At 39.6% G+C, this 21,601-nt stretch overlaps 1 protein-coding gene across 2 annotated transcripts in view; it reads left to right on the top strand.

Annotated features, from left to right (window-relative positions):
• The window catches only part of armh3 (armadillo like helical domain containing 3), a 32,333-nt gene extending 16,064 nt beyond the window's left edge, over positions 1 to 16,269 (top strand). For both annotated transcript variants that reach the window (XM_063200633.1, XM_063200634.1), the window contains exons 15-26: positions 439 to 540; positions 765 to 823; positions 2,188 to 2,253; positions 2,493 to 2,562; positions 2,823 to 2,883; positions 3,193 to 3,281; positions 6,920 to 7,002; positions 8,885 to 9,011; positions 9,648 to 9,723; positions 13,755 to 13,833; positions 15,117 to 15,233; positions 16,044 to 16,269. In XM_063200633.1, coding sequence (XP_063056703.1) covers positions 439 to 540; positions 765 to 823; positions 2,188 to 2,253; positions 2,493 to 2,562; positions 2,823 to 2,883; positions 3,193 to 3,281; positions 6,920 to 7,002; positions 8,885 to 9,011; positions 9,648 to 9,723; positions 13,755 to 13,833; positions 15,117 to 15,233; positions 16,044 to 16,136 — 1,022 coding nt within the window. In that variant the 3' untranslated portion in view covers positions 16,137 to 16,269. The remainder of the gene's footprint in view (positions 1 to 438; positions 541 to 764; positions 824 to 2,187; positions 2,254 to 2,492; positions 2,563 to 2,822; positions 2,884 to 3,192; positions 3,282 to 6,919; positions 7,003 to 8,884; positions 9,012 to 9,647; positions 9,724 to 13,754; positions 13,834 to 15,116; positions 15,234 to 16,043) is intronic.
• Positions 16,270 to 21,601: the final 5,332 nt, after the last annotated feature.

Genomic DNA, 21,601 nt, shown 5'->3' with positions numbered 1-21,601 from the left:
GGTGTTGTGTAAATCTACCCTCAGCAAAAAGAAGTATCGGTTTATCAGGCTAACTTTGAAGTACACTTTTTATAAACTTTATTTTATACTTTAACATGCGCTGTGCAATATTTTTAAGTTGTTGTTTCCAGAACTCATGCTGCCCATTCACAAACATTACCCTTTTCAGGAATACTTGCGCTTTTTATAAACTTAATTTTGTACTTAAAATATACTATTTATGGCTGGAGTCCTTCTAGATCAGGAGATCTGACACTTATGTAGGATATAGGGACACATTTGGCAACCATCTTGGATTTGTAAGAGGATAATGCTGTTTGATGATTGATCAACATGCTGCAAAATCTGGAATAAAGGAGAGTTTTACCTGACTTGGACTTAAGTTATTTATTTATTTTTTTACTAATAAATCTCATAAAATCTGTTTTATCTTCATAGTGATGAACTCAGCAGAGCTTCCCCTTGACCCGAACTTGCAAACAAGTAACCTTCTCATCACGTTCCTGAAGTACTCATCAATTGTCATGCAGGACACAAAAGGTGCCATTTAATTGTGAATTGCTTTCAATATATTTTGTTGCACATTTACCTTTACTGTACAAGCAGAGCTTGCATTTTTTTTGTTTTGTTCGTAAACATATTTGAATGTTAATGGTTTTGGGTTCCACCCTAGAATTGATGTTCTCAAACAGGTTCAAATAGAGAATTCCATTGTGATTTGCATACTTTTTAAATAACTTGAGCATTGCCCCTCTACTTGACAGACGAACACAGACTTAACAGTGCTCGGCTGTGTCTCATCATCCTGACCTGCATTGCTGAGGTAAGTTCCTTTTTAAACATGGGTGGTTGACGTTTAAGGGCGTAACACGATTAAAAAAAAAAGTTATTCCAATTCCTGAAAAAAATGATGGATAGAATTGGAAAAAAATAGAAAAAAATAAAGCACTTAGTGGTCCGTGGAATTTCGCTTAATTTTTGCCACTTTTGGGAAAATGTGTCCTGCATCAACACATTGCATAGGCATGTCACACCGCAGGAAAATGAAGTCACACCACAGGAAATTCACTGCATTATGGCCATTTTAATTCTTTTGTATACATGTGACCACATGCAGGCAAAACATTTTGCCGTTCAGCAGTTGGCGCTGGTTTTCCAGGCTACCAAACCTCGGGTCAGTGTACAAAGTTACTGCCATGTTCTGCCAGGTTCAAATGACCCTTGGGTTACAGTTGTTTGGTTGGACAGATAAACGTTCTATGCTCACCTTGAGAATTTGACTGGTTTTAAGGAAGGGGAAAAAGCAATCGCCTCCTATTACCTTGCTGGGAAACTTGCATCGTCTTGCAAATATGTCGGACACAATTTCCAACCACATTTTAATTTAAAAAAATACAACAGAAATATCTTGCTGAAAACACGAGAGGTTTGCGACAGAAGTCAATGCAGCGCTATCAGTCAAAAACTATCTGACCTCTTTTTGTGATGTGATTGGTCAATTATCATTCTAGCCAAAGGTCAGTTCTCATTTAAAATGTCCGTTCATGTACCTATTATGTGCCATATGGGTCAACACACACACACACACACACACACACACACACACACACACACACACACACACACACACACACACACACACACACACACACACACATACACACACACACACACACACACACACACACACACACACACACACACACACACACACACACACACACACACACACACACACACACACACACACACACACACACAGGTCATTCCAAGCCAATTGAACAAATCTCCATGCACACGCGGCTTTCTGGGTATTCTTTAGATATCCAAGAGAAAGGATTGAACTCCCCTTTTAAGTGAAGTGATATCCTTTCCAAGTTACAGGCTGTTTCGTAGGTGGAGGTGTGTTGATTTTGTTCTGCCCTTGTTTTTACTACTAATGGTGGAGATTGTTCAACTCCCATGGGATGACCCATGAACAAGTGTGCAATGTTTTTTTCTGATATGAATGAGAGAGCAGTTATGCTATCACAGTTCTGGTTTTATCTAATCTCGGTCTGTCAAAATATGTCCTGAATCCATGTTCTTTAACTGCAAACTGCTCAAGATTTGCGTGTACTCTTGAGGCACACTGTATATTGTGCACCTTCAAATAACCCGTTGAATGTGTTTTCTCTTTTCTCACAGGATCAGTACGCTGATGCCTTCCTGCATGATGACAACATGAATTTCAGAGTTAATCTACACAGAATGGTACAAAACCTGCCAAATATTAGTTGTTATGTATTATAATTATGTTCATTTAATGTTACACATTTGAAGAGCTTTGTTACAAAATAACTTATATCCGTTTTTGTATTGGACACTTTGTATGGGTTTAAAAATGTGATGATAGGACATCTGAACAGTCATTTCCAATAATAGCATAAAGTCAAAAAAATGATGCCTACGTCTTTTTGCAACAAAACTATTTATTGCTTCTGTCTTTTAAGCCCATGAGACACAGAAAGAAGATGGCAGACAAGAGCAGCCCATCAAGACCTCTTGTGTGTGCAGTTCTCGGTAAGCAAGCAGCAGTAGTTGTAGTAGTCCTAATAACTTCATTCTTCCTCCATGGGAAGATTTTTTCCCCCAGCAAATACCCAACTACTTTTCAACTACTTTTGAGGTAGTCCATATATGTGTTGCGTTTTATCCCATCACGCCATCATGGCGCAATCTGGCTACATTACAGATTTTTCAGAGAGCCAATAGTGGCGTTTGAGGATTTTATGGGTTTTTTTGGCAACATTACCAATGGCTGACCTGCTCCCTTTTTTCAGATCTAATGGTTGAATTCATTGTGACACACATGATGAAGGATTTCCCGATGGATCTTTACATGTAAGATCATGCAGCATATTATCTCACCTTTCAATAGTTATGTTCTCTCTTTGTCATCTTTAATTATTGAATATTGAAACCTTGCAAATAATTGCAAATAACCTGCACAATAAATTACAACTATTAAATGACTGTAATATAATAACTATCATATATTTGGGTTTTTTCGAACAATGGTGTGATTAGACTGCTTTGATTACTATGGATGTAATGGTTCCTCTTGAATATAAAATGGTTGTATTCTACATTTTTTGGTGTTTCATGATTATTTTAAGGATGAAATCTTTTTATGTCTGTTTCATCATTCAGGCATTGTGTTCAGATCATCCACAAGCTTATTTGCTACCAGAAGAAGTGTCGAATCCGGCTGCACTACACCTGGAGGGAGCTCTGGTCAGGTACAGGTCAAGCAGATTTTAACATTGCATTACATTAAACTTAGTTGATGCTTTTATCCAAAGTACAGGTCTAGCAGTTATATAATAATAATGTTGCCTTTCCGATGGGTAGGCTGTTCTGTAACATTCTGGACGAGACCGAATCCATTTAATGTGTCTAAGAAAGACTTGGCTATTGCGTCATCTGATTTATTTACGTGGATATTAAAGTCGCCAGCAATTATTGCTTTATCATAGTTAGTAAGTACGTCCGACATGAAGGTGGAGAAATCAGACAGAAATGACGAAGAGAATTTCGGTGGGCGGTACAGAACAATAATAATCAGTTTGAGGTTTGCTTGGACCCTCATCGCCATGTATTCAAATGAAGAGAAAGAGCCCAGATTCGTCTTAGTACAATTACATTTGTTGGAGAAAAGTATGGCTACGCCTCCGCCTCGTTTATTTGGTCTCGGGGCGTGAAGGAATTTGTAATCGGAAGGGCAAGCCTCAATAAAAGTAGCAGCCCCGTCTTTAAGCCATGTTTCGGTAAGAAACATAAAGCTGATGTTTTTGTCCGAGACATCACATTAAGTTACAGTATTACAAACAAAACCTTTCTCTACTTCATCTGAAACTAGTTCATATGAATTGCTTCAAGGATGTGTTAACTATTGTCACCAGAAACTTACAACTTGGACAAACATTTTGTACAACTTCTGAAAGACAATTCTAGAATACTGTGCTTCAAACACATGCTTCAAACATGAGAATTTTTGCTGCGACTGTGTGTGTGAGTCAGAAACAGAGAGTTGAAATGGGAGGGAGGGAAGGAGATAGAGAGAGCCATCGTCAAATCGTGGACCGGTCACCGTAGTTAAATACATAACCTTCGTTTTTTGAAATAAGAAAGCCTGGGGGGGCGACCAAAGCCCAATCCTTCCTTTATTAAGGAAGGGGTTGGTTTGAAACTTGTCTCTCAACTGCCAAACTATGCTGGCTGTGCATGTGATATTAACACTACAGTCTAATATTACTTGGGGTAATTTTGCTCATTCCATGAACAGTTCTTTCACCACACCATTGGCACTTTACTCATGCACCTACACCACTTCACTTTACTTGTATGACCACTGATTGTACTTCTGCTGCTGCTGCGTGCGTGCGTGCGTGCGTGCGTGCGTGCGCGTGCGTGCGCGTGCGTATTGTCCATCAGTCTTCTTATTGCACTCTGTGTGTGACAGTGAGAGAGAGAGAGAGAGAAAGTGATTATTGTCAATGTCTTATTTATATGTTTTTGTTTAACTGCACATTCATACCTGCCGACCATTACGCATTTTGTGTAGCAGATACGGATTTTGACATCAAACTACGGCGCTGTCACTTCAAAATACGCGAAAAACCAATAGCAAAGTGGGCCCTTATAAATTGCTCTGTAGACTTGCAACCAGACAGAGCCGTAGACATGGCTCTGCTTGCAGTTGTCTCGCGCTGGCCTTTCCATTGGCCAGCAACGTGTGGGGGGAATATTGACCAATCAGAGCGCTAGAACTAGTTTGGATGTCTTCATTTGTTATGCTGCGCTCCTCCCGAGTCGAGGCATCAGCTGCCGCCAGAAAGTTTGCTTCGAAATCTAATCACACAAGCAGAGAGACTGGTTAATGTACTCCTATAATCTCTGAAACAAGTGTCCTCCTCCTGTCGTCATGTATTATCCATCTTGGTACTGTCGCTGTAGTTTTACAAGTGAGCACCGTCAAAATCACCGTTTCAAAGGTAAATGGACTTTGAGAAAGGTAGCCTGTATGGGAATAGTGAATTGCGTTCCAGTTGCTAAATCCCTAAACTTATGAAAATAAATAAAGGCCGAGGTCTGTCGTAATGATTCACCCAATGTTTCGCCGTATTTGACGGCAATATGTTGTTGCTTGTTTTGATATTGGACCGACACGGAGATTACTTCCGAATGAGAAAATGTGTCGATGACCGTGCTATAAATTAGCAGATTAGCAGCAAACTAAATTCGGTTTCCCTTTGCGCCGGATCATTTTAACTCGGGAAATTAAAGCGATAGTTCTAACGGTTGTGCTCGGAGTAGGTCTACATCCATAACCTACCATGACACCGTTATAGGGATACTGTTCCCCCCTGAGTCATGGCCCATTCTGTGAACAGGTGTAACAGGGTCGTGCGTCATACCAAAATATGCACCACTCCAAGACTACTATCCGTAATCACGTATGGCAATCTATTAATAAAGCAATTCTCCTATCATCATATATGTGCCGAACAGTGAACAATAGCCAACTCATGACGGCAGATGAGGGTAGATAGGCCTACTATTATGCAGAGAAGTGAAAAAAAGAAGCGATGCCCCTCAAAAGTTACCGTGGAAGTTCCAAAAGCATTGGCCATTAGCCCCCGTCCGTCTCAGTAGAGCCACTACATGACGCATTTTGTACTGAATGAATGCTGAAAGTGTGATTTTGATGTTAGCCCCCAACGTAATAATATTAACCTGATATTATCCTAGCTTAGATAACACTTGTCTTTATTTCTTTTTCTCTACTGCTGATGCTTCTTCACAGTAGGTGACAACATCACCATTTATTAATATTGGGGGAGATGATGTAAGAATCATTACAATTCAACTTTTTGTTCATAAAAATCACTGAAATGCCTCGGTATTTTATAATCAAATTATACCATTTTCCTACATGTACCTTCTACAGCTAAAAAAATAATCAGCAAATGCTTCAGTTTCATACTCAATTCCAGCTCCAACACCCCCCAAGTGACCAAATGCCTCTGTTTGGCTGGTACATAGGATAACTTAATAGCCACTTAGGCCTACTAGCCAGACTGGTGGTATGTTTGACTAGTAAGATTAACAGCCATATTGGCTGATGATCAGTAAAGTTAATTTAGAGGCCTCCAGCACACTATTATCATAGCATTTTATTGGTGTTATGGTGTGAAACAAACAAAACAAAAATCTTTCATGAAAGTTTAATAAATTATGGTAGTTCAAAGTACTGTGAAGAGCAAGATAAACTATTTGCCAGATACACGGGATGTTAGGCTAAAATGCATTAAAATGCAGGAAATTGCATCTAAGAAAAGCATTTTTTTTCTGGGGGAGGACCCCCCTGCCTGAATGAAGTGTCTCATATCTTCCCTGTTGACATTTGGCAACCCTAGGTGTAGGGCAGACTATGCAAAACAAAGTAGCCTCTCAGATGGGCCCGCCGGCGACCCCGTTGCTTTGCCATGCCAAGTTGTTGCGCCGTGAATTGCCGCGCCGCGATAAGTTGCTACTCAAATTTTTTTTTAAAGGTTGGCAGGTATTGGATACTGGTCAAAAGCAACTTCAAACCCTTTTACATAGATTTTTGACAGTACACTTGACTTGACTTGACTTTGTGAGAAAATTGTCTGAATTCCCACGGTTCAGTTATTTTAGAGAATAGCTGGAAACAAATTTGATTGTGGTAGGCCCATATCATCATGTAAAATCCTGATTCCATCCCCCCATATCGCCTCGCACTAGCTACCACAGTTCTAAGTTGGCGTTTTCAAGATTTCAATATGTGAAATTAGATCTTTGTAGTTGTTATTTTGTTTTGCATTCTAACATGACATTTTCCTCTGTTTTTAAGCTCTGATCAACTTGCTGAAGTTTTTCCTGTCCAATGAGACGAGCCTTTTGGCAAAACACAACATTTTCCACATGGCCTTACAGGTAACAAAACCATTAGGCATCACATTTTGTTCTATATTATGTTGTTGATCATTTAAATAAAACTGTGATACCGATGCCAATTGGCAATTGAATGGAAATTGTATTTTCCATGTTAAATGCTGTAAAGGAAATGACAATTGAAGGAGAGGATTGTGCACATCCTAAGAAAAGGTGCAGGACGAAGGTCAACGGTAGTTTTCTCAGTGAGGAGTCTGCACACTTAAAATCCTTTTTGTCTTTTATTATTTCATGGCTGGATTACGTTTCAACTTCAACAGTGAAGTCGGAAAGTAATCCAGCCATGAAATAATAAAAGACAAAAGGGATTTTAAATGGACACTGTGTGAGATTTTTAGTTGTATATTTCCAGAATTCATGCTGCCCATTCATTAATGTTACCTTTTTTCATGAATACTTACCACCACAATTCTAAGTATTAATTATGACTGGAAAAATTGCACTTTTCATACATGAAAAGGGTTATCTTCTCCATGGTCCGCCATTTTGAATTTCCAAAAAAAGCCATTTTTAGCTGCAGAAATGACTGTACTTGGACCATACTAGAAAATATTTGTTTATTACTTAGTAAGCTTTCATGTAAAGATCAAAATTGGCAATAGGCAGCCCAGTTTCAATGAGCAGCATAGTTTCAGTACCTTTTTTGGCCATTTCCTGCACAGGTTACCTTTAAGTGTAAAGGAAATGACATCCTATCATCTTGGGTGTATAACATACAACAGCAAAGCGATGCAACAATTGCAAAATGAATCATTCTGAGCAAAAAGTGTACTTGTGCATTAAAATGTGTGTTAGTTTGTGTCTCTGCACTGGTTGGTTTTTAAAACTGCTGCTCATGATAAATAAAACTGTCTGTTTTTTTAAAGTCCTTGACAAAACATGAAGAAAAGCTTCAATTCCTCTTCCTCTGTTGGTAGCAATCTTGTGTAAACATGTTCATCAAAGAAAAGGGGGGCGCACCTTGCATCAATTTTCTTTATTTTGTCCACAGACGGGTTTCGGCGTGTGCCTGCTGAGGAAGGCACACGCCGAAACGCATCTGTGCACAAAATAAAGAAAATTGATGCAAGGTGCGCCCCCCTTTTCTTTGATTCTAAGTATTTACTTGGGACAGCACCCTTAAAAGTTATCGAGAAACCTAAGTGAAGCCTGCTACCCATCATACTTGATTTAAACATCAACCATGGGTACACATTCTAACCAGCTAAATGAATACTTACAAACAGTCTTATTTGCTTACACTTGTTACATGGAATTTTTACAATAAAGTACACTTTGACTTTGATGTTATTTTGGTCCTGCCCCTCCTGACAAAAATGTGTATGCGCCGTCGGGTTGTATTCACTTTCAGTCACTGTCCTTAAGTTGTGATAGGCCACCGCTCATCTGTTTAGAAGGTGCAGGATTAAGTAAAAATGTGTGTATAAAAAGAAGACAATCCGCACACTTCGGGTCTATTTTTGTGCAAAGAAGCTTTACTTGACTTGCAAGCTTTCGGTCCTTAGACCTTCATCAGGCAGAGTGCATACAAACAGTGCTTGTGGTTAATACACATCATTACTGGCACCTGTGGTGCAGCACTCTGAGTCAGTGAAGCATTCTGGGAAATGTAGTGAAAGACAAACATGAAACATAAACAGAGAAAACAAGAACAAGTCCATGCTTTGCAGACATCAGGCATTAACCATCATAAATCAAAGCACAAACAGTTCAAAATGAAATCCATATTTCTTAATTATATAAACACACTCATGTCAAAATCCTCGTTTAGACCTGATGGTTGCAATGCATTTAAAGTATATATCCAGAAAAATTCTCTTTGGCATTTTTTGACATTAGCACATTCTGTCTTCTCTCTGTTCAGGTAGTGAACCTGTTCAATATGTTCATCACCTATGGAGACACCTTCTTGCCAACTCCCAACAGCTACGACGAACTCTACTATGAGGTCGTGAGAATGCACCAGGTCTTTGACAACCTGTACTGCATGGGTAAGTTTTATTCTTCTCTACAAAGGAAAAGTGCAGTAACTGCGCCAACATTGAAACTGAGACAGATGCCTTAAAACCATTGGTGTTAGATTGGTTCTTGTAGTTACTGCAGATTTGACATAGCAACATCGCTAAAACAGGACACATTTGGACCATAAGGCTTTGCCACAAGATGAAGAAGGTAGAGTAGTTTTATTGATCCCGAGGGAAAGTAAGGTGTCTGACAGCTTACATAGATACATAGATAAAAGACATCGGCAAAGACCTAATACACATTATTGCACATTGCAGTAAACATATAGCAAACTCTGAGTATAGCAAAAAGCCTTACATCAGTTACATCAGTCACACAGTGTAATGACATTTACATTTTGACAAATGCACTTTGCCTTTCTATTGCAGTATTGTATTGAGAGGGCCTGGAAATACGCGTGCGTGCGTGCGTGCGTGCGTGCGTGCGTGCGTGCATGCGTGGTGGGGATTGTGAATGGAGAGCAGGAATTCTGGAAAAAACGAAACTGCGTAAATTACTCGTTGAAAGTATAGATTATGCTACATGCTTTGCTCTCTCATTGCTGCCCGCAGATGCATACATAGTTATCTAAAAAAAATAATTTTGTGACTATTTTTGTGTAGTGCTCAGAGTCTCCACCAATGCTGGACAGTGGAAGGAACCTGCGAGCAAAGTCACTCATGCACTCATCAACATCCGGTGGGTCTCTCCTTTCCTCTTCATGATCTGACAAGATGTTTCCACAATGTTTTTATCAATCTCTTACGGTAGATGTGTTAACATGTTGAAAACAAAACCTTAAATTTCACATTAAATCAGTACATTCCTACAAAGCATACCTGCAGAAGAAGTAGAAGAAGTAGAAGTACTGAATCACAGTGGAACTATTAGACTGCTGTAACTTGTCTCAAGATTCTATTTATGCTAATCAATAGTGAAAATACTGACTATACATAAAGGCCCACTGCAAGCAGTGTCAGTATGTAAAGCAAAGGACTACAGACATTATCATCCTCTGTATTCAGGGAGTCAGCTGACCTCATTCTTTGAGCACAACACTGTTGCTGAACCTGACACAAATTTGTGATTTGACGATGTGATTTCACGCCTCTCAATCAAAGTAACATCTTTTCCACGACTACCAAATGGGTCTGTTGACATGGTTGATTAAGAAATGATAAACAACTCATTGCAGCAGAGTGGTTGACGGAGCATGAGTTTTTCACAATTTTAACACATGGATTAGCCTCCCACAAAGTCCAGACCTTAAAGGGACAGTTTGGTCAATTTCAACATGCAGTTGTAATGCTCACACTACCCTGGACTTGTCAGTGCCTGAGATTTTTTTTTCTTCTTCTTCAGCCGTTTCCGAGATCCTGGTCATTGTAATGGGGGCAGCTCTTTGTTTACATTTCAAAAAAACATTTTTATTTATTCCCAAAAACATCCAAAAGGTTATAAAACATCAGTAGACAACTAGCAAACAGCAGTACCTTTTGGGAAAATATTTGGAGTTGGCCTATGTTTCATTTTTTAAAAATGTAAACAAACGCTGCCCCCATTAGAATTGCTCATATCTCGGAAAGGGCTGAGCCGAAAAATGTGGCATCACCAGGTACTGACAAGTCAAGGGTAGCGTGAGCAATACAACTGCATGTTGAAATTGACCAAACTGTCCCTTTAACCCCATTGACAATTTCTCACAGAACTAGCAAGGACTGCTAAATTTCATAGAACTTATTACAATGACTGAAGACAATCGACAAAAAAGATATTCTATTTTATTCTATATGATATGCAACCCACACAGGGTGAAATCCCATTTTCACAGCTTTCAGATGAAATTGGAGCTGTACCAACAGTGCCTTGTTTTAAAAATAAGGTCCAGAGGGTGGATGCAGCGCTAGCGAAGGTCTTGGAGTGCGTTTTAATATGCAACCTTGTCTCCTCCACTTGCGCTTGTCTCCTCGTCCCGCCTCCTGGCCCCTCCTCCGTGGAGAAAACGATAAAGTTTCCCAGCTGTCAGCCTAGCCACAACAACTTTTGAGGGACTGTTTTTCATTCACCATCCCAATTGCAAATGAGGAAAAGACTCTACAATTGAGCTTTTGCAAGATATTGAAATATAATGCTGTTGTCAGTGATGTCATCATGACGAGAAGCAAGTGGATGAGGCAAGGTCGCATATTAAAACGCACTCTTGATGATGGAAGTGAGGAGGTTGACAGTAGCATAGATGGCAAGGAGGAGAGTAGCTCTTTTATGGAAAGCCAGTGAAGTATATGGAGAAAGGGGTTGATGTGTTCCCTGGAGGGGGAGCAGGTAAAGCCAAGCATACACTGTGTGAGTTCAGTCGCACAACTTGTTGGGAATCGGAACGATTTTAGGTTCAATTGGAGGCCAATCGTGTGTCTTGCATTGTGTAGTGCACATGCAGTAATGACAAACGAGTTTACCTCACGCCCAGCTTGTGATCAGAAAACGAAAATCAAAACAGTTTGAAATCCTGGTCAAACCTTGTGAGTGAATCTCTCAGTTGAAGCAGTGCTACAACCTTATTTGACCCTACATTTCATGCTACCCATGCACAAAAGGCACAGGATAGCATGCCAGGGTAGCACGATTTGCTCTTGAGAGCGCCCTCGCTCCACCTCAGGCGTGCGTTCCCTTCCGCTTTTTTGTCATATGGAAAAGTTCTGGAAAAGAAGTATGTCGTTCTGTACAGTGTGAGCATTCTGCTCGCATTCGACCCTCAGGTCTTATAGTGTGAAGATGTGAGTCGTTAAACCCTGCTATTCACTCATAGTCTGAGCAGGAGCTGAATACCAGTGACTGAAAATATACAGTGTATGTCTTAAGCAGTTGGGCAGCAGAGTTTTGGACATATTGCTGTTTTTGCATTTGAAGGGAGGCCATAAATTATTCAATTGCCCTACGCCACCTTCATCTATAAAAAAATTACAGCAATTGAAATATTTCAAAATATTTAAAAAGATGGAATTGAGGGACAGTCAAAGCTGAAAAATACTTAAAGAGGCACTAGATAGGATGACGTCATTTGCGCGGTGGCCAAGTCATGCCTGTCTCAAAATCTACACCGTAATGAAAAAATGCTGTTCAAATAAACTTGCGGTGATCACGGAATGCCAGCAGTTGATACAAATCTGAATACGGTATGTTAAAGAGATGTTTCAAATGAAAAGTGTTTCTCACGACACTCGTTCAGTCTGACGCTGTCAAATGTTGCTTGTGGGGTTTTCTGACAGCGGACCGTGGAAGTGGTCGCGATAAGCTAATGACTCGCATAAGCATAGGCCGACTCGGGACCGTGATTAATTACAATTTCAATCCTACCTGGAGCCCCTTTAATATGCTAACAATGATTAAGTATCAACTTACCTAGTCTTATTATAAGCATATCCTTACCTTAACCTTAGTGTGACTGTCATATCCAGAACTCCAGCAGTTTCAGCTGAACATCCTGGAAGACAACTTTGAGTAGCGCACGGTGAGACTTAGGGCCTTTCCCATTACTAATCTCCACCCCTACTCCTTTGCCTTCCTCTTGCCCCACATGCTTTCAAACAAAGCTACAAGGTGTAGGGCTTGAAACGCAACCCCTATGGATTGGGATGCCCCTTCGACAATCATGGAATGACACTCACAACTGTCACTAATTCCATACATTAGATTGACGTTAATAGCGATTGTTTTCATGTGCGTTTCACGGAGAAAAGGGCCATACAACATTAGGACAATGTTAAACTTAGTGCAATGGAATAATTATTACCACTTTAAAACCGTCGCGAAAATACTGAAACTTGTGTGCTGTTGTGGGCGCTGCGGCTTGCCGACGATTTTTTAATNAATTCGCAATGCATTCAGGGAAACCTGTCGTCGCCCTCCGTTGCGGAGTCTGGTGTTGGAAAATCTCCGCGCGGAGGGGTGGAAAGCCCTTTTCTCTACCCCTACCCATCTGTCTGAACGTGAATCGGGATGCCACTACCCCTACACGTGGACGCGCAAAACGGAGGCAAAGGGGTTCGCGTAGGGCTAAGGGGTGTAATGGGATTCACCCTTAGGCTTGAATCCCATTTCACTCCTTAGCCCTACGCCTTCCCCATCCCCTCCGTTTTTTGCGTTCACGTGAAGGGCTGGGGCAATCCCAATTCACGTTCAGACAGAGGTGAAGGGCTAAGGGGAAGGGCTTTCTACCCCTTCAAACAGAGATTTTATAAAGGCATACTTCAATCGGAGGGGTACAACCGATTTCCCCGCATGCATTGCGAATGCCTTTAAAAGTTGGCGGCATCCACAAAAGGAAACAAATAAAAGTATTTTCGCCATAATTTACGGTTTCGTAGTTGTTTATAATTATTCCATTGTATTTAGTTAAACATTGTCCCAATGTGTAATGGAATGGAATGTAATCTTGCTTTTAATGTCAACCTAATGCATGGAAGTCGTGCAACACCGTACGCAAGTAATTACAAGCAATATCGTTGGTTTAACCATACTGGTTTTTGAAGGCTATGGGTGTTATTCCGTGATTGTTGATGGGTTGTATCAATTCATAAGAGTTGTGTTTCAAGCCCTACCCCTTTCTGCTCCATCTGAAGGGACGAGGGCCAAGGGGAAGGTGTAGGGGTAGGGGTAGAAATCAGAAATGGGACTCTGCCTTAATGTATTTTCACAGAGTACAACTAATTGTCATGAATATATTCTTTCAGGGCAATTATAAACCATTTCAGTCCTAAGATTGAGTCCTACGCTGCTGTGAACCACATCTCCCAGCTCTCAGAAGATCAGGTAAGCACATAGAATCAGTCCCTAACTTCAATATATCCTCCCGGCACAAGATAATTGGCATTAGACAAAAGAACACATTTTCAGGTATTGTAAACCAGGCTATACTGGCTCACCTCAACCCTTCCTATCTGAGCTGTACAGTGAACCTGAAAGTCAACCTGGTTGTAGAGGACCCCTCTCACCCCCTGCATGATTCCTTCCAACTGATTCCATCAATTTGACAATAAAATGTACCACTATTGACACAAAAACAGATACAAGAAATCCTTGACCCGCTCAACTGCAGCCCTACTCAACACGAGATGAGCATTCCCTGCTGTAATCCTCTGATAAGAAGCCCATCTCCTTAAAAGGACACTGTGTGAGATTTTTAGTTGTTTATTTCCAGTATTCATGCTGCCCATTCACTAATGTTACCTTTTTCATGAATACTTACCACCGCCATCAAATTCTAAGTATTCATTATGACTGGAAAAATTGCATTTTTCATACATGAAAAGGGGGATCTTCTCCATGGTCCGCCATTTTGAATTTTCAAAAATAGCCATTTTTAGCTGCAAAAATGACTCTACTTGTACCATACTAGAAAATATTTGTTTATTACTTAGTAAACTTTCATGTAAAGATCAAATTTGGCAATAGGCAGCCCAGTTTCAATGAGCAGCATAGTTGCAGTACCTTTTTTGACCATTTCCTGCACAGTGTCCCTTTAACCATTTGGCCACTGCTATCAATCATATTCATTATGTTGTTGCCAGTGCTGGGAAAGTTACTTTGAAAAAGTAACTAATTACAAGTACCAGTTACTTATCCAAAAAGTAATTGCGTTAGTAACTGCGTTACTTCACTATAAAAGTGCTGCGTGGGGCGTGCCACCATGCGATGTTGAGAGGTGCTTAGTGAAATTAGAGTCGTTCGTTACGGACATAACGCCGTTACTCCCAGCACTGGTTGTTGCCAACAACAACAACAAAAAGAATTGGGTTTGTAGTCAGAAAGATTAAATCTGTTCTCCTCTTTTTAAATCTTACCCTCTGCAAACTCCTAATCCAACATGTATTTAGTCATGCACTATTTAATTATTTAATCCCTTATCCTTTACCTATTATGAGTTTTTAAAATGTATTGCGGAAGTGTGTGTGTGTGCTACTACTGCTGCAAAACAATTGCCCAAACTGGGACAAATAAAAGCTACTTGACTTGACTTGACTTGAATGTGTTTCTTTTAATGTAGGTCCTCAAGTGTCTCTTACCCTGAAGCTGTTCTTTCTTCGTGTGTACAGGTCCTGGATGTTGTCCGGTCCAATTATGACACTCTTACCCTTAAACTACAAGATGGACTTGACCAGTTTGAACGGTATTCTGAGCAGCCAAAGGAGGCCGCTTTCTTCAAAGAACTGGTGAGAGCACAACAGTCACGTTTTGGGCTGAAACATGCAGCTCCAGGCCTTTTTATTAGAATAGCATGAAAAAGTTGATTTATTTCCATAATTTCATCAATAATGTTAAACTGTCATGGATTGTTGATTCATGGCCCAGTTTTTTCCAATCATTCAATTTTTTCTTTTTATATACGTTGGCCTTCCAGCTCAAAAAACCCATGAATTGGGGAATTCGCATCATTAGAATATTGTAATAAAATCACGTTTTTCTTCATCAAAATTCGGGTCACATTAAATCAGTTGAAATTTGGTACTTTCTACATAACATGCAATGTTCAATACTTGGTTAGGACTCTCTCTGTCTTAATAACGGCCATGATGTGTTTAACATTGAAGTCAATGCCAGAAACAGTGCATGGGAGTTATGGAAGCCCAGATATCCTTGATGCTTTGCTGTCAGCTGTTCTTCTATTTTGACCTGGTGTCCCTCACTTCACTCTTCAATTTACCCCGTAGATTTCCATGCCACGTTTTGGTGTTAACTCACCAGTTTAATTCTAACTCAACAGAAATAAAACCCCATTCATTTTCAATGGGGTTTCATATCTGGTGATTTAGAATTAAAGAATTCAAGAATTCTTGAATGACAATAAGGACCTTGATACTTGAATTTCTGGTTGTGCAGTTGTGTCCCGTACATGTCTGTGATCTAGCGATTATTGACATTCAACTAAAGTTAGGCGTAATTGTGTAGAATAAAAAATCATTCTACATTTCTCTTCATTTACAATGCCTTTCTGATATTTTTTCCCTTGCTCTTTGGAACAGGTGCGCTCCATCAGTTTGAATGTGAGGAAGAACGTCTCCCTCAACACTCTCAGCCAGGATGTTCTGCTCAAGGAATTCTCGTCTATATCTTAATTTTTCATGTATCAATTTGAAGTGTTTAAAAACGATGACAAATGACCAAAAGTTAAAAGTATTTTACCATACAGTTACCTGCGTCTCAATATTGCGCATCTTGTATTAGACCAATAAAGCTTCTTCCTATTTGTTTGTTTGCTTGGTGGAGAATCTTTTCGTGAAGTGTAGTATGTATCATCCACTTTTCTGTTCATAGTCCAGTCAATCTAGCGTTTGACTCAGGACGAATTGCAATAGTAATCATTCCCATTTTTTTGTAATCCCTAGGTATATCTAAATGACATTAAACCAATCTACCAATTTATATTTAGTTCTTTTTAAAGGTCAAAGTTTGAGATTTCCCATTCATATTTCCATAGGGACACAATATAGGAGATGTATGAGATTGAAACTTTCACAGTTGTTTACTCTGACTAAGACAAAGTTTTTGTATTGCAAGTTGTCTGAAATATGATGATTACATTCACTCATTTTCATATTTAATCATCATATGTCAGACAACTTGCAATATCTCTATTTAAATATGTGGTAAAATATGCAACATCAGACAAAGCATAAAACAAATGGTAAAAGTAATGATTCACAATTTTTAAATACTTTTTATAATCCCCCTACATCACATTTGAAAAATCTACCATCAACACTTCAGTGGAACATACTTATTTTAAAAGTCAGAATTTTCGATGCATTTTGTCTTTCAGGAGCCTAAAATAAGCTACCTTTGACCTTAGGAAATGTTTGGTCTGTTGCCACAGAGTTTATCACATAGGCTATTTCAGTAGATTATAGTGACCTCATTTGTTTGCATATGCAATCATCCTATTTCAGCAAACGTGCAAAAAAATATTTGCCTTAAATGTCCGTTATCATCTGTGAAAGTTTCAAATCGTTATCTCATAGTTTACAATTTGACCCTATTCACCTAATATCTCCTATAAATTATAATAATGTCGCCCTATCTCCCATTCTATCCTACAATTTTTTTAAAGTATTTTTTTGGGGGGGCTTTTCAGCCCTTATTGGTTTTTGTGAGACAGGATAGTGGAGGAGAGACAGGAAGTGAGCTGGGAGAGAGAGATGGGGAAGGACCGGCAAAGGACCCGGACCGGGAATCGAACCCGGGTCGGCCGAGTGGTAAACATGTGCCCTACCATATCAGCCACGGTAGGGCCACAATCTCCAACTTTGACCTTGGAAAAAAACTATGTTGGGCTGAATAATTGGTAGATTTTTTTTACATTTGATGCAAGGGGTTTTAAGGTTCACTTAAAAGTAACAACCATTACTATTGCAATTGGTCACGTGTTTTGACCGTTTTTGAGCAAGATTGACTGAACTATCAGGGTTGGAACGTTGTTGCCGTGTGTTGTAATATTTATGTAATTTGTAATCAGGATTATTAACATACACCGAAATTGTATTTAAGTACATTATGATGTGAAAATTAACTTTCTCTAACAGGACTGCAAGGGTAGGTAGGGGGTTGTTTTCATCTGCAAATGTGAACAATCTAAACTTTGCTAAAAGATAGGCCTATTGCTCACTCTACAGTACAGTGGGTGAAGCTCCAAGGGCAGAGCCCCAGAGTCAACTGAGGGGAAGTCTGAAGGTTTGAATGAGAAGGACTTTGGAGATGCTCTTCAGACTTTGCTGTGGTCAGTGAGGAGGTCCTGGATTGGTCGTTTGTTGCTTCTGAGTAAACCGTTGTCAAAGTTCCAGTGTGTAACATTTGTAATTGTTCATTAATACCACCATCAATTTCCAACATTCCTCCATATGTGCATTTGCTTTACATGTGACCTGTGCATGCTCTTCACAAATTCTCCATGTTTACGCACTATGAACCTTTTCACCATATTTGTTTTCCTTCCCATTTTTTTATCAAAACATTCTACACAAAGCATATTTCCCAGCATAAATGAAGTAGAACCCATAGTCCATGAATTGGTCATCCTGAATTGAAGAACACAGAATTATCTTTCCAACTCCCCATGGGCCTTTTATTTTCCCTGTATATTGTAAAATGCTCATTTGAACTAATTAGGCTACTCAAATTGATGCTCTGTATGCCTTTAGGGTTTTCTACTAGGCTATTAAGTTACTTTTGGCATGCAGTCAAGTCCATTCAGTAGGCCTATGGGGCACCTAAGTCAGTGTTTCCCAACCTTTTTTGTCTTGCGTACCCCCAAAGCATCTTAGTTGTGCCATGAGTACCCCCTTAATTCTTGTTCTATATCGCTTTCTCTGTCCTGATGTGACTGCTCCATACATTTGTTATAATAATAACATTTTTCCAAGTACCCCCTGCAGTGTGCTCGCGTACCCCTAGTGGTACACGTACCCCTGGTTGGGAAACACTGACCTAAGTCACACCCTCTACTTCCTGGTTCATCAAAAAATGATTACTGGGCTTGAAAATGAGTGATTTTTGGATTTGTGGTGCATAGGTGGAGGTCCAAGGTTTGGATTGGTGTCAAAAAAGCACTCATTTTCAAGCCCAGTAATTATTTTTTGACTCCCCCTGCCCCATGAACCAGGAAGTAGAGGGCGTGACTTAGGTGCCCCATTACTGAGCGAATTAGGTTTGAAGATGGAGGTAAATAAAGCGAAAGCATATTTGGTATCATTTGATTCGTGATTTTCTGTTGATTAAGAAGTTTTGGTAGCTACAGCGCAGATTGGTACAGATTTCATTTTTTTTTTTTTTTACAGGGCCTTTAAATGGAGCATGGTACATTCATTTTTGAACCAAAAACGCATGTTAGCACATATTGATATTGGTTGATATATCCTCAACTAATTGAAATATTTTCATGACACTTGATGTATTTACTCATCAAGTTGTCAAAGATGTTAAAAGACAATTTAGGCTTTAAGGGTCAAAGGCCAAGGTCACAAGGGGTGTCTTCATAGGCAAAAAATAGCCTATTACATGCAAATTGTTCAAGTGAATCACTCTCTCTCTAGGTCGTCCCCAGACAAGCCTTCCATCGTTGCTTCCAGTCATAAATTAACATGAAATTCCAGCTGAAGCCTTTTCTGAGACGCAGGAAACTGGACTACTATACAACCTGTGGGTAGCCGCTGCTTTCCATAGTGGGATCGTAGGCCTGTGCAATTTTTGACAGTCATTTCAAATTGGTGTTAAAGTTTGGTTTTCACTTCCAAGTTGAAGTTTAGGGTCTATAGAACAATTTGAGTTCGAGTGTCAAACACACAGATAACAAAATGGCCTGCGGGGGGCGCTCTAAAATGTATAAACTGCTATAACTTTCGATTACTTTATCCAAATTTAACATATGAGGTATGTATGGATTCAGCATTAAGAGGAGAAACGGGTGAGCTAAGTATTTGGTCACCAGATTAAAGACACACTATGTAATAAACACACTTTTAGCCCATGGATAGCAAAATTCAGGGTTTTTTTAAGATAAAGGGTGGAAATGCCCTCAAAGTTGCAATAAGCATAATTTATTGTTACAAGCTATTGTAAATAAAGCCTGGGATATCATTCAACTTGATTTGTTCAGAATATCCCTGAAGCACAAAGATACCTAGGATACCTATACCCAAATATGGCTGCATAAAGCCTATGTGATATTTAGGACCCAGCTTGCAACTTTGAGTTTATGAATTTAGCATCATGAGTACCAGCTTTTTTCAATCAAGCCATATTCTATTAACACATAAAATCACAAAAAAGTATATCTGGAAGAAAATAAATAAATTAATAATAATTATAATTATATTATTATTATTATTATTATTAAGACTGCATTTCCGGAGAAATGGTATTAGTATGCTTTTGGCTTCTGCACACACATACACATACAGAGCTGTCGTATACACACACAGAAACATGAGGCAAAGAGATAGAGCTCTGTGTGTGTGTGTGTGTGTGTGTGTGTGTGTGTGTGTGTGTGCATGTATGTATGGAGATGCTTCAGGTGCCTTTCAGCAATGGGTGGGTAGGGAGAGGTAAGGGTGGGATTCGAACCTGCAACCCTCTGACAGACACCCAATACCCAGTAGGCCACTGCCACTTACTGTATAGAGTGGCCACAGCAGCATATTAGGCCACGGTTGTCCAGGTTCTACAAGGCTGCATGCGTGTGTGTGTATGAATGAAGATTCTAAAGGTGACAATTTGGCAGTCAATAGCTGAGTAATATGTGCAGCCTTATCTCCAAAAGTTTTGCAAGTTGTCAAATGATATTGACACACAAATGGCATAACCCTGTTCTTCATGTCAAAGCTGAGATCACTTTTCTAGGCCAAATGGTTCAGTCAAAAAGTGGACATATTCAGGCCTATGCGCTGAGCTGTTCACACAATGTTTCTAAGTGAATGGGGTCACATCATAGGGATTTTAAAACTGCTCTCTCTCTCATTTTGAAGAGTTGGCTAATGATCATTCTTAACACAGTTTGTATTCAGAGCCAAGACCTCTCTGACAATGCCTTTACCTAGTCGAAAGGTGAAGCGGTTTATTTTATTCTATTAAAACACAGGACAGGTCACCTCTCACTCTAACTGCCACAGTTTGTGACATCATCTTGACCATTCTACCATTCATTTCAATGAGCGGGAAAACAGAGAGAAAACTGACGAAAACGAGTCTGGTGAACGAATGAAAGGGGGTAGGCCAGCGAAAAATACACCACCGTGAGCCCTTTTCGAGCTGTTCGTTTTGGCACTCAAACCGTGTCTCTATCTCTAACGCTGCAACGATTCAAAGTCACCGTACTAATGAATGGAGGTGAATGGAAAAATGTAGAATAATAAACTGTTGATGAACAATTAGTATGCTTTCCCGCAAGCATACTTAATAATAAACTGTCGGACAACAATTAGTACGCTTGCTGGGGGCAAGCAGAGGCCTTTGGCAAGCATAATGCGTAATACTATAGGACTATTTCATACATGGAAGACACAATCATCTGCTGTTATGAAGACATCTCTGTCATCTGGGAACTGTCCATTTGTTACCAGCACAGTTGACAGGAATAAAAAAAACGTTCTGTCTTATTATCTGCATTTGCCAGAAATGCCTGCCAATCTGGTAACAAATGGACAGTTCCCAGATTTGGACTACACTACCAAAGATGTATTCCAACTAGAGGTGAAGTGCAGCTGTACTAGTACTTGTACAAATAGACCTGCCAGATCTTGGTGCAAGTGCATGAAGGCAGAGTTAAAGTGCACACGTCTGTGCAAGTGCACATGCAATTTCTAAGACTGACCACTGACTGTTATTGTATCTGTTCTCTGTCATAGTTATTGTAGAGTGGAGTATTGGGATAAATGTGGTCTTCTGTTTGTTTTTTGAATGCCAGAAGAACTGTTGTTCCTCATAGTATATATCATCTTCCTTATCCTTATCCTTATCCTTATTATTATTATTATTATTATTATTATTATTATTATTATTATTGATTTACTTTCTTTCAGATATAAAGTTT

This window comes from Engraulis encrasicolus, chromosome 6 (assembly GCF_034702125.1).
Source record: "Engraulis encrasicolus isolate BLACKSEA-1 chromosome 6, IST_EnEncr_1.0, whole genome shotgun sequence".
Classification (NCBI taxonomy): domain Eukaryota; kingdom Metazoa; phylum Chordata; class Actinopteri; order Clupeiformes; family Engraulidae; genus Engraulis; species Engraulis encrasicolus.
This window is presented reverse-complemented; position numbering and strand designations above follow the sequence as displayed.